At 43.9% G+C, this 12,567-nt stretch overlaps 1 protein-coding gene across 6 annotated transcripts in view; it reads left to right on the forward strand.

The window, feature by feature from the left end:
- Positions 1-4,859: 4,859 nt before the first annotated feature.
- vps9d1 (VPS9 domain containing 1) overlaps positions 4,860-12,567 on the forward strand; it is a 39,449-nt gene continuing 31,741 nt past the window's right edge. For 5 of the 6 annotated variants that reach the window (XR_008831946.1, XR_008831947.1, XM_056415888.1 and 2 more), the window contains exons 1-2: positions 4,860-4,979; positions 9,017-9,089. Coding sequence is in view for 3 of the 6 variants with exons in the window: in XM_056415888.1 (XP_056271863.1) it covers positions 4,887-4,979; positions 9,017-9,089 (166 nt within the window). In the remaining 3 variants the exon portion in view is untranslated. Of the gene's footprint in view, positions 4,980-8,731; positions 8,807-9,016; positions 9,090-12,567 lie in introns of those variants that run through there. The other variant, XM_056415890.1, reaches the window with a different exon arrangement.

Below are 12,567 nucleotides of genomic sequence, written 5' to 3' on the forward strand. Positions count from 1 at the left end.
CATGTTGTTGTTGTCCCATGTTGTCCCCATGTTGTCCCATGTTGTCCCCATGTTGTCCCATGTTGTCATGTTGTCCTCATGTTGTCCCCATGTTGTACCCATGTTGTCCCCATGTTGTCCTCATGTTGTACCCATGTTGTCCTCATGTTGTACCCATGTTGTCCCATGTTGTCCCCATGTTGTCCTCATGTTGTACCCATGTTGTCCCCATGTTGTCCCATGTTGTCCCATGTTGTACCCATGTTGTCCTCATGTTGTCCCATGTTGTCCCCATGTTGTCCCATGTTGTCCCATGTTGTCCCCATGTTGTACCCCATGTTGTTCCCATGTTGTACCCATGTTGTCCACATGTTGTACCCATGTTGTCCCCATGTTGTCCCATGTTGTCCCATGTTGTGCCCATGTTGTCCCCATGTTGTACCCATGTTGTCCCCATGTTGTGCCCATGTTGTCCCCATGTTGTCCCCATGTTGTCCCCATGTTGTGCCCATGTTGTCCCCATGTTGTGCCCATGTTGTACCCATGTTGTCCCCATGTTGTACCCATGTTGTGCCCATGTTGTACCCATGTTGTGCCCATGTTGTACCCATGTTGTCCCCATGTTGTACCCTGCATTCTGGCCTGGCAAAGGTCTTTTACGAGGCATCTTTGCTACCTTAAATAATTAAAATGTTTTTTAATAACTACTCTCATTTACAAAAACATGACTAATTCTATTGCACAAATGTCCTGTCTTTATGTTAAATTCTTGATAATACATCTTACTTGTTCAAAGAGCTGTTTGGAAATTTTTGAGAGGGTCCTTTTCCTAGGCCTGCAAATAAAGTGATAAATGCTCTGTGGGCAGCCTTAACAAATAATGCTCTGATGTGTTGAGCATGCAGGATACCAAGAGGTTAACAAGGTGCTCTCCTGCTGCTTGTTATGACAGCTGAGTTTACATCACCACACAAAATCACACGCACAAACACAACACATTATTTCAAGATTTAAAGTTTAAGAGAGTGAGTACTTTATTGAACCACATGTCATTAACAGGGCTCTTAAGTTTTGAAGACAGGCAAGAGTGACATATCTATCCAGGATGCTTTATTTTCATTGGTTGCTGGATTAAATCTTACCCAGATACAACAGATACGTTTTTTTCTGATTGGCTACTGTGGAGCCCATTTCTTTTTTTTTGATTGGCTGATAAGTGGCTCCTCACAGCAGAACTCCAGGGGAGCGCTTGATTCCTCCACGGTGAGGGCAGCGCGGCTCATGTTGGCGCGCTGCGGCACATTAAAACATTAAATAGCCGAGAGTTTTTTCAGCGTGAGAAATACGATGTGTGGCGGGAGTGCGTGACGTAAGACCGAAATGCGTGACTGTCACGCTCAATGCGTGACACTTGAGAGCCCTGCATTAACACACCGTAGTCTCTGCTCGTTGTGTCTGTTTGAAAATCTTCTTCTGTTGCTGACTCCGGGACTCTTTGGGGTAAATAGGATGTCTATGCAGCGAATAGGTTTATAGATGCGCTCCTTAGCGCCATCTATGGTCGCGGAGTTTGAAAAGAAACGAACGCGCCTCGGCCCAAAATCAGAATTTCTTTTGCCGTGAGAAATTGGTTGTGTGGCGTGAGAGCGTGAAAACATGCAAAAGCGTGTGTCACACGGCGAAACCGTGAGAGTTGGTAGCTCTGCATATATATACACTACCGTTCAAAAGTTTGGGATCACTTAGAAATGTCCTTATTTTTCAAAGAAAAGCATTGTTTTTTTCAATGAAGATGACATGAAATCAATCAGAAATACACTCTATACATTGTTAATGTGGTAAATGACTATTCTAGGTGGAAACGTCTGGTTTCTAATGAAATATCTCAATAGGTGTAGGCCCATTTCCATCAACTATCACTCCAGTTTGCTAAAACCCTTGTGCAATTATGTTAGCACAGCTGAAAACTGTTTTGCTGATGAGAGAAGCTATAAAACTGGCCTTCCTTTGAGCTAGTTGATTATCTGGAGCATCACATTTGTGGGTTCGATAAGACTCTCAAAATGGCCAGAAAAAAAGAAGTTTCATGTGAAACTCGCCAGTCTATTCTTGTTCTTAGAAATGAAGGCTATTCCATGCGAGAAATTGCAAATAAACTGAAAATGTCCTCCAGCGGTGTGTACTACTCCCTTCAGAGAACAGCACCAACGGGCTCTAACCAGAGCAGAAAGAGAAGTGGGAGGCCCCGGTGCACAACTCAGCAAGAAGACAAGTACATTAGAGTCTCTAGTTTGAGAAATAGACGCCTCACAGGTCCTCAACTGGCAGCTTCTTTAAATGGTACCCGCAAAACGCCAGTGTCAACGTCGACAGTGAAGAGGCGACTCCGGGATGCTGGCCTTCTAGGCAGAGTGGCAAAGAAAAAGCCATATCTGAGACTGGCCAATCAAAAGAAAAGATTGGTATGGGCAAAAGAACACAGGCATTGGACAGAGGAAGATTGGAAAAAGGTGTTCTGGACAGATGGATCCAAGTTTGAGGTGTTTGGATCACACAGAAGAACATTTGTGAGACGCAGAACAGGTGAAAAGATGCTGGAAGAGTGCCTGACACCATCTGTCAAGCATGGTGGAGGTCATGTGATGGTCTGGGGCTGCTTTGGTGCTGGGAAAGTGGGAGATCTGTACCAGGTAAAAGGGATTTTAAATAAGGAAGGCTATCACTCCATTTTGCAACGCCATGCCATACCCTGTGGGCAGCGCTTGATTGGAGCCAATGTCCTCCTCCAACAGGACAATGACCCAAAGCACACCTCCACATTGTGCAAGAACTCTTGAGGGAAGAAGCAGGCAGCTGGCTGTCTGTAATGGAGTGGCCAGTCACCAGATCTCAACCATTGAGCTGTTGTGGGAGCAGCTTGACCGTATGGTCCGCAAGAAGTGCCCATCAAGCCAATCCAACTTGTGGAGGTGCTTCAGGAAGCGTGGGGTGACATTTCAACAGATTACCTCAACAAATTAACAGCTAGAATGACAAAGGTCTGCAATGCTGTCATTGCTGCAAAAGGAGCATTCTTTGACGAAAGCAAAGTTTGAAGAACAAAATTAATATTTCAAATACAAATCATTATTTCTAACCTTGTCAATGTCTTGACTATATTTTCTATACATTTTGCAACTCATTTGATAAATAAAAGTGTGAGTTTTCATGGAAAACACAAAATTGTCTGGGTGATCCCAAACTTTTGAACGGGAGTGTATATATATATATTATGGACATTTATGCAGTTTGTTATATTTTTCTATATGATGCTATTGCACTTACACTGGAAAGCATTTTTACGCCTTGCTTGAAATCGGCTACGCAACTAAAATGGGAACTGTTCTGTCTCCCTTCCTCTTCACCCTGTACTCCAGTGACTTCCAGTACAACACGGAGTCATGCCATCTGCAGAAGTACTCTGATGACTCTGCAGTGGTCGGGTGTATTAGGGATGGACGGGAGGAGGACAGGGCAGTGGTGAGTGACTTTGTAAAGTGGGCCGATGAGAACCACCTGCGGCTGAACGTGGCCAAGACCAGAGAGATGGTGGTGGACTTCAGGAGGAAGAGCTCCTCCCCCTCTGAGTGTCCTGGGCGTGGACGTGGACATGGTGGAGGAGGACCAGTACCTGGTGGAGGAGGACCAGTACCTGGTGGAGGAGGACCAGTACCTGGTGGAGGAGGACCAGTACCTGGTGGAGGAGGACCAGTACCTGGGCGTCTCCATCGACTGAACTGGAAGGCCAACATCAACGCTGTGTACAAGAAGGGGAGGAGTCGACTCTTTTTCCTGAGGAAGCTTCGATCCTTCAACGTGTGCAGCAAGATGCTGGAGATGTTCTACCAGTCGGTTGTGGCCAGTGTGCTGCACTTTGCCATTGTCTGCTGGGGGAGCAGCATCGGAGCCGGTGACACCAGCCGTCTTAACAAACTGGTTAGGAAGGCTGGCTCCATCATCGGCTGCCAGCTGGAGCACCTGGAACAGGTGGTGGAGAGGAGGACGTTGAAGAAACTGGTGTCCATATTGGACAACCCGGACCACCCGGACCACCCTCTCCACCCGGACCACCCTCTCCACCACCTCCTACAGGGACAGAGGAGGACTTTCTCCAGACGTCTCCTCACGCTGCCACAAGGACAGATACAGGAGAACCTGCCGACGGCTATGAGGCTCTATAACAGATCACCTCTTGCCAGATCATAGTGCAATAACTGCAATAATAACTTCATATCCACACTATGTTGATCTGCACTTCACACATTTCATTTATTTACACTACACACATACACACACATTTCATTTGCACTACACACATACACACACTTTGCATTTTGCACACCGTCTATATTTGGTGTTTTTATATTTAGTTTAATTGTCATTAGTATTGTGTATGCATATATGTTGTATATATACATATATATTTTATTTTATATTTTGCTTTGTATGATTCTATATCTTTCATCCCTGTTTTTATATTTTATTTTTTATTCATGTGTGTTTGGTTTATTGGTGCTGCTACTACTACGACAAATTTCCCCTTGGGGATTAATAAAGTATATATCTATCTATCTATGATCATCACCATCATGAAATTGCATCATCCCATTTGGTGGAAATATTTAGGAAAATATTTGACAATTTTTACCAAATAAACATTTGTTTATTTATTCATAGAAGGTGGTTTACTTTTTTAATTAGTTTTTTTGTTCATTCAATAATATGAACTAGTGCCTTACCTGTGTCGTACAGTACGAGGCAGTATACCCCTTTACGGTGTGTTTACAACGGGCAAACAAAACACGAAGAAGAAGAAGCAGCAGCGAGTCGGAGGACGACAAGTCGTAGAAGAAGAAGAAGCGGCTGTGATGGCCGCAGCTGACGGCGGGGCCAAGCCCCTCCAGAGCGCCATGAAAATGGCTAAAGTAGCGATACAGCTGGACGGAGAGAACAAACACAAGGTAGAGCTGACGCGCTGCTTTACGGCAGCGACGACGCGACGCTTGAGCGCGACCGGAAGTCCGGAGCGATGTCAACAGAGGGAGGGGGCGGGGCCTGTCAGTGGGTTAGCTAGCTACGCTGTCACTGACAGCTAGTCCATGTTCACACTTATTATGTGTTGTGTATATTTCACTTGTCATTAAAAGGGTCCGCCGGTAACTTCTACCCCTCTCCTGTGACCGACTGCTCTGGTTCATCACGTTATAACCTTGAATTAAGAAAGAGGTGGAGCATGTTATTCTAACGACGGAGCAATACACGACGGTATTAACTCTCCTAGTATATGAACTTTACTGTCTCAAACACCACACTTCATTTCGTGTCATTATACTGTATAACAGGCACGTGCACAGACATTTTGGGGGGCAGGTGCTCAAACCAAAAAAAAAAGGGCACCCATTGCCAAAAAAAAAATTCTGACAAAGTTGAAGCATAACACCAATGATGCTGTCCTCGACCTGCGTCTCCTCTGGTAGCATCAGACCGCTAACTTACATTTTCTTTATGAATAAAGATGAATTATTATATAGCAACAGTACAAGCGTTCTGATTGGATAATGGGTCGTCATGCCAGCCACTATCGCCCTCCTCGCCGGTCTGATACAGATCCCTATTGACCTCTGACCTCATTTTCAAAATGAGCGATATTGATCGTCATCAACAGCCAAGAAGAAATTCAGAAGCAGCGAAAATGTGTTATTGAAAGTGATGAAGAGGAGAAACTATAGTTTGGATCACTTGTGTTGTTTCTTTACTGTAAATTAAATCTATTTTAGCTGAGCTGTGTTGTTCGTTTTCTATAAGATTGATCGTTGTGAGACTGGAACAGACAAAACAAAGAGATAACACATAAAACAATGATGCAGAAGGATAGCATGACACCGAGAGCTAGCATAGTTGAATAGTTTAGCTCCTATTTTCTGGCTGTGAATTCTCGTGACATTTATAAACATACTTTCAAATATGTCTAAATAGCATTCATACAACACAAAAAAGATTCTCTCTCTCTCTCTCACTCAAACATGACATCAGTAAACAGCTGCAAGGCTTTGAAATCATGGATTTCTGAGTTTGTGTTTGTTTATTTTTTGTGTGAAACGTCGACCAGTTGTGACGTCATGTTTTCAGCAGCGCTAATGTTGTGGTTGATTTATCACAAAACAACGTGGTGAGCGCCGCGGAGCATGTCGGGGCGAAATTCTCACAAGAACTCAAATAAATGCCCCGTCGGATATCAAATCACATTTGGGGGGAGTTTATGACAGAGAGAGTAACTTTTATTCTTAAATACTGATGAATGAAAAAAAAGTGTCTCCAGCAAAAAGGGCCCTTTACTCATCCAGGGCAAAAGGGGAGGAGCTTGAGCTCTATCTGTGCACGTGCCTGCTGTATAATATTACTATTTCACGTACTGTCGTTCTCATAGTACATATATAACATACTTAAGGTATTGCACTATCAAGTCAAGTAGGACTTGCATATCTGAATGTCTAATTGTTTTGTATGTAAAATGGTTTTATTTTATTTTTTACAACCGGAACTCAAAACTGTTTTGAAAACAACTCTATTTGTTTGTTTGCATGTTCTTCTTGACTCACCGGCTCATTGCAAGTTTAATTGTGACTTAATACAGGAGCTGCTGCTCTAGTTCATGTTGCACATAGAGCCTCGTTAGTATGGAATAAAGAGTGGAGGTAAATAGTACCTATATGTATATTTATATATATATATTTTAAATATTTATATATTTTTTATATTTATATATATTTATATATATGTAGATATATATATGTAATATTTGTATATATATTTAGATTTATATATGTTTATATGTATATATATATATATATATATTTAATATTTATATATATATATTTATTAGTGCTGTGAAAAATAACGCGTTAACTCAGTTAATTAAATTACAGGTTTAACTTCGTTATTTTTTTTAACGCATTTAACGCATGCGCAGAATGAGCTTCCAATCCGTCTGTTGTTGGTCGTCTCTCCAGCAGCGTGTCATTCTGCCTCTACGTGTCGCGTTAACACGACTCAGAGCTCGGATGCCGGCGTGTGTGCGCACATCGGGACGAAAAAAAGTCACTCGCACCAATGTTTTAATGCAGGGGTGCTCAATATGTCGATCGCGGTCGCCGCAGAGTTCAGATGCCGGTCTTCGCGCATGAAAAGTCACTCGCACCCCCCTAACTGTTACTCATACAATGTAGTCAAACAAAAACGGAGCAAATCACCGTGTTCATAGCCCGGCAAAGACAGCGCGGTCTCCTGGCTTCAACACGTTACTGTCAGGGAAGACACAGCGCACCAAAAAAAAAGTTTTTTTGTACAACTTTTTACCTTTTCTGATTCCGCTAGCTCTTTGCTAACTTCCGCTAGTACTTCCGCTAATACCTCCGCTAATACATCTACTTAGAAAGTGTATTCTGTACGTTTTCTCCGTCGAAATGTTGCAAGACCCGACTTGCTGCATTGATCGCGACTTTAGACATTGTGTGTTAGGGCTCCTCTTGTGACAAATTATTACGAAATAAAAGAAAATGTATATGTTCGAACTTCTTTGCAAAGATGAGGATATGTTGAATGCTGGGATACCAAACATGCCCATGTTTATTGACGTGGTCTGCGTGAGCAAGCCGTTTAAAGGGAAGGGGAGGGGCTTAAGGACGCCGGCATCCTCAGTGGAGTGGAAGAGGTTAACCCTCCTTTACATTTACTAACATATTTTACCCTCGGGGTCAATTTGACCCCAGCAATTAAAACCTACAGAAAATTATTAGAATTAATATTGTTTCCCAAGTTTAAGTGTGAGGTACTTTATGTTTGTTTGTTGACTACCTAAATAGCCCTTTAAATAAATAAAAAAGTTGATATTTCTTATAAGTTTGACACAGTGAAAAACAGCCTGAGGTCAAATTGACCCCAAAGAACACCGACATTAAACATTGAATGGGGTCAAATTGACCCTAAAGGTAACAGGAGGGTTAAACATTCTGTTTAGGATGAAGATGTATTAATGTTCCATATGGAAGAAAACTGCTAAATAACTGCTGAGTTGCAGCACCATGTATAGAAGAATGTATAAATGTATATATCCGTCTTTTGTCATAAATCTCTATGTTCTCACAAAATATACCGAGAATATCGGTAATATGTGATTAATCATGATTAATCCACAAAAACCTGTGATTAACCCGATTAAAAATTTTAATCGTTTCACAGCCCTAATATTTATATATGTATATTTATACATATATTTATATATATATATTATATATTTATATATATTTATATATGTCTATTATACATATATTTATATATATATTTATATATATATTTTTATATTTATATATATATATATATATTAAATTGGTTTCTCTTGATATAGAATACAAGTAAATAAAGGGCCCAGTGCAGTAAAACAATGACTCCACCCATCTTCCACCCTCTGGGTTGCAGCTGTATGCGTTGTCGGCCCTCCAGCTTCAGACTGTGTGCTCAGCTTCACACAGACTCATTCCGAAGGATTAGTGCTGCTGACCTGCAGCATGGAGGAAGGAACCGGCCGGACATCGTCAACATGGCGTGTTTTAGAAACTCCGGCATTGGGACGCATCCACGAACAAAACTCCAACATGAGTCGTGTTTTTAGTTTTGAAGTGAAAGAACTGTGGAAAGAACAACCACTTCTCAACCTTTACTCCACCATCGTCTCGTTCAACTAGCTAACTACACCTGCAGTGATTGCTGCAGTACATGAATACCTCCTCTGGTAATGAGTCATTCGTCATCGTCGGGTTACATCTGTCGACTGGCTTCGATCTGCTTTTTCATCTCCACGAGTCAAACGTGTCGTCCGTGGCTCGCGCTGTTTTGCTCCATGTTCCTTTTCTCCATGTCTCATCACTGTCAGCAGCTATTATTATTGTGTTTCCTGTATACCACGATCATACTTGATAACGTGCGCATGGTCTTTCTGCAGGACGCTTACTGTGAATACCTCCGGACGATCAACTTCATTTCACACGCACTTCTGGAGGAGGCGGGTTCTCAAGGTAAGATCTCAGCGCGTATGAAGATAAAACATCAATGCTGAGATGCTTTATGATTGAAGCTGGTGGTTGTGTTCCCCTCAGGGTGTTTACTCAACTGTACAGACTGGCTCGTGTCTGTGTATTTGTGTCCTGGCCCCAAATACAATTGCCTTCGTCGATTCATAAAGTTGAATCTGAAATGAAAGAAAGGCAGACTCCTTCTGAGGGCCTTCCTGCCTCCTGCTGCTGTGAGGACTGTTGCATCAGCAGACATCCACTGCTCTGACTTGCACTCATATTTGAAATATGTTGCAACTGTGGCTCACCAAATTAGTAAATTAGTAGCAGAAGACCGGCGTCAATAATTCTCAGCCCTCTACTGACCTCGAGTGGGAGCCAATAGGAACGGCAGCGTGAGAACAGAGGGCATCCGGGACATGTGTCTCCAGGTCACATGACCTCAGTCTCCTGCGCCAAGAAGAAGGAGGACGATGTTCTAGAGAGAACCTGTAGTCGTCTCATGTTTGCTCCGGTTAGAAACCCCCTCTTTAAATATTAGTAATAACTTTATTTATGTGGCACCTTTCACAACAAAGTTACATTTACAGAGACACACCAAAAACACCGATGTGCCGTCTTAATAATTACTTTCATTAAGTCAATAAAGTAATTCACCTCATGACGAGGTCAAGGAAAGAGAAAGGAGCACATATATATATATATAACATTTATATATATAAATATATATATTTATATATATATATAAAAAAGAATATATATATACATATATATATATACATATATATATATCAATCAATATATATATATGTATATATAAATGTTCAAATGGCTAACCTCCAGTGAGCGGGTGAAGGTGTGACGTGGTTCTCCGTGTCCACGGCGTTCTGCTGACACCACACTAAAGGGCTTTGCAGTGGTTGTCGAGTCTGGAAGCGATAAGAGCGTGAGTGAGTCTGCTGAGCCGGCTCCACTGAGTACACAAGGACTGCAAACCGCCGAGTCAGAAGTCCGTTGGGAATCCCCAAAGCACTCGGGGTGTCCTCTGCATAGGGAATCAGGACCGGGTGCAGCGGGTCCTCAGGGTGCCGAGCTCTGGGGTCCAACATGTCTGTGCAGCCTCAGACTCTACGAGTCAGTGACACGCCTACAAGCTGCTCCCGACACCGCAGGAGTATCACGTCTCTTCAGACCTGCAACCAAAAGCACTTTCAATAAGAACTGAACAACGCGTTGCCTTGGAGACGAGCCTCTGGGGACAGGAAGTGTGTTCACGTCTTGAGTTAGTGCAGTCACCTGAGCGGGTCAATGGAGCACGAGACAGCGTGCTGTCGCTTTAAGAATCCATACTCTATAATGGCTCACTGAACACTCAAAGACTCTGCTTCTCCCAGATTATTGATCTGAGACTCAAAGCAACGCAGACGTGTGGTGGAGAGGAGATGTGCAGGGCTCCTTCTGACAAGGTCATTGACCCCCTCACAGAAGGTCATTGACCCCTTCACAGAAGGTCATTGACCCCTTCACAGAAGGTCATTGACCCCCTCACAGAAGGTCATTGACCCCTTCACAGAAGGTCATTGACCCCCTCACAGGTCATTGACCCCTTCACAGAAGGTCATTGACCCCCTCACAGAAGGTCATTGACCCCTTCACAGAAGGTCCTATATACATATAAATATATACATATATGTATATATATACATATACAGTATGTATATATAAGTATATGTATATATATATACGTATATATAAATGTATATATATATATATTAGGGCTGTCAGCGTTAACGCGTTAATCTATGCGATTAATTTGGCCGCGTTAACGCACTAAAATATTTTAACGCAATTAACGCAACTTTGTTTACTTCCGGTGTTCGTTGAAGTTTTTTCACTCCTCTGAGTGTCAAGCCGCGGCAGTACGGTTTAACACTGTTTCCGTTTTTAAAACAATTATTTTTCCGCGAAAATAAGAAGCATAAATCATTTTAAACTCGTGGATGAATCAGTCGGGTTTCCTCCTGCTCCTCCTTCCTCCCGTCTCCCCCTCTGATCCACAGAGGAACGGAGGGGCGACGTGTCGGGTGACGCGGCGCGGAAAGAACGCGACACACGAAACCTTCACCGTGATTGGTCAATCCGTTTGTCTGTCAACATTTTGGGGAAAAAACAACCAATGAACACTCAGTAAATCACAAAGGACCTCCCACCTCACAGGGGAGGCTCTATAGCAGCCTGTCAGTCAGAGAGCAGAGAACACGGCGCGAGGACAATGAGCCTCATTGAATAGAGCTGAGATTGTTCTGGAATGTTTGATGTAGAACACGTGGGGGTGTGTCCCATGCAAAAGACTTTAAAAGGTGAATTTACATGTTTTTGTAGAATGGAGAACATGCCCCCAGCCTCCAGAGGGTTAACGTGACATATGTGAATGTCAGTCAGTTACCAAGGCCACTGGTTCTGCTGCTGTTCAATGTTAAAGATGACTACCAATTTATCATCCACGATATTAAATACCTCGCTGGCACTTTATAGGTAGGAGCCTCTATGAAAACACAGCTCTGTGTGAAGTTTTGTCCTTAAAAAGAAGAAAAAAACACTTAATCGCGATTAATCGCCATTAATGAATTTCAAAATGTGCGATTAATTAGTTAATTTTTGTAAATCGATTGACAGCCCTAGTTTCTAGACATACCAACTGGTGCATGTAGATAACCAGTTCCATGTTGCATGTCGACCAGGAGAAAGGCCAGTGAAGTTTTCAACACGCGGTCTTCAATGGAGGGGTGGATGGGGACCGGTCCAGACGGGGCCCAGCGGGTCCCTGCAGACATCGTTAATCTTCTAACCACACCTGAACTAATCAGCTCGAACACAGCAGACTGTTGGCGTGGGAAGTGGACCAGACTCCAGCCATGACCTCGCCCTGACCTCACCCTGACCTCACCCTGACCCCATCCTGCCGCCCTGACCTCACCCTGATCTCACCATGACCTCGCCCTGACCTCACCATGACCTCGCCCTGACCTCACCCTGATCTCGCCCTGACCTCACCCTGACCCCATCCTGCCGCCCTGACCTCACCCTGATCTCGCCCTGACCTCACCCTGACCTCACCATGACCTCGCCCTGACCCCATCCTGCCGCCCTGACCTCACCCTGATCTCACCCTGACCTCACCATGACCTCACCCTGACCCCATCCTGCTGCCCTGACCTCACCCTGATCTCGCCCTGACCTCACCCTGACCTCGTCCTGACCTCATCCTGACCTCACCCTGACCTCACCCTGATCTCGCCCTGACCTCACCCTGACCCCGTCCTGCCGCCCTGACCTCACCCTGATCTCGTCCTGACCTCACCCTGACCTCGTCCTGACCTCACCCTGACCTCACCCTGATCTCGCCCTGACCTCACCCTGACCCCATCCTGCCGCCCTGACCTCACCCTGATCTCGCCCTGACCTCACCCTGACCTCGTCC

This window comes from Pseudoliparis swirei, chromosome 6, assembly GCF_029220125.1.
Source record: "Pseudoliparis swirei isolate HS2019 ecotype Mariana Trench chromosome 6, NWPU_hadal_v1, whole genome shotgun sequence".
NCBI classification, from domain to species: Eukaryota; Metazoa; Chordata; class Actinopteri; order Perciformes; family Liparidae; genus Pseudoliparis; species Pseudoliparis swirei.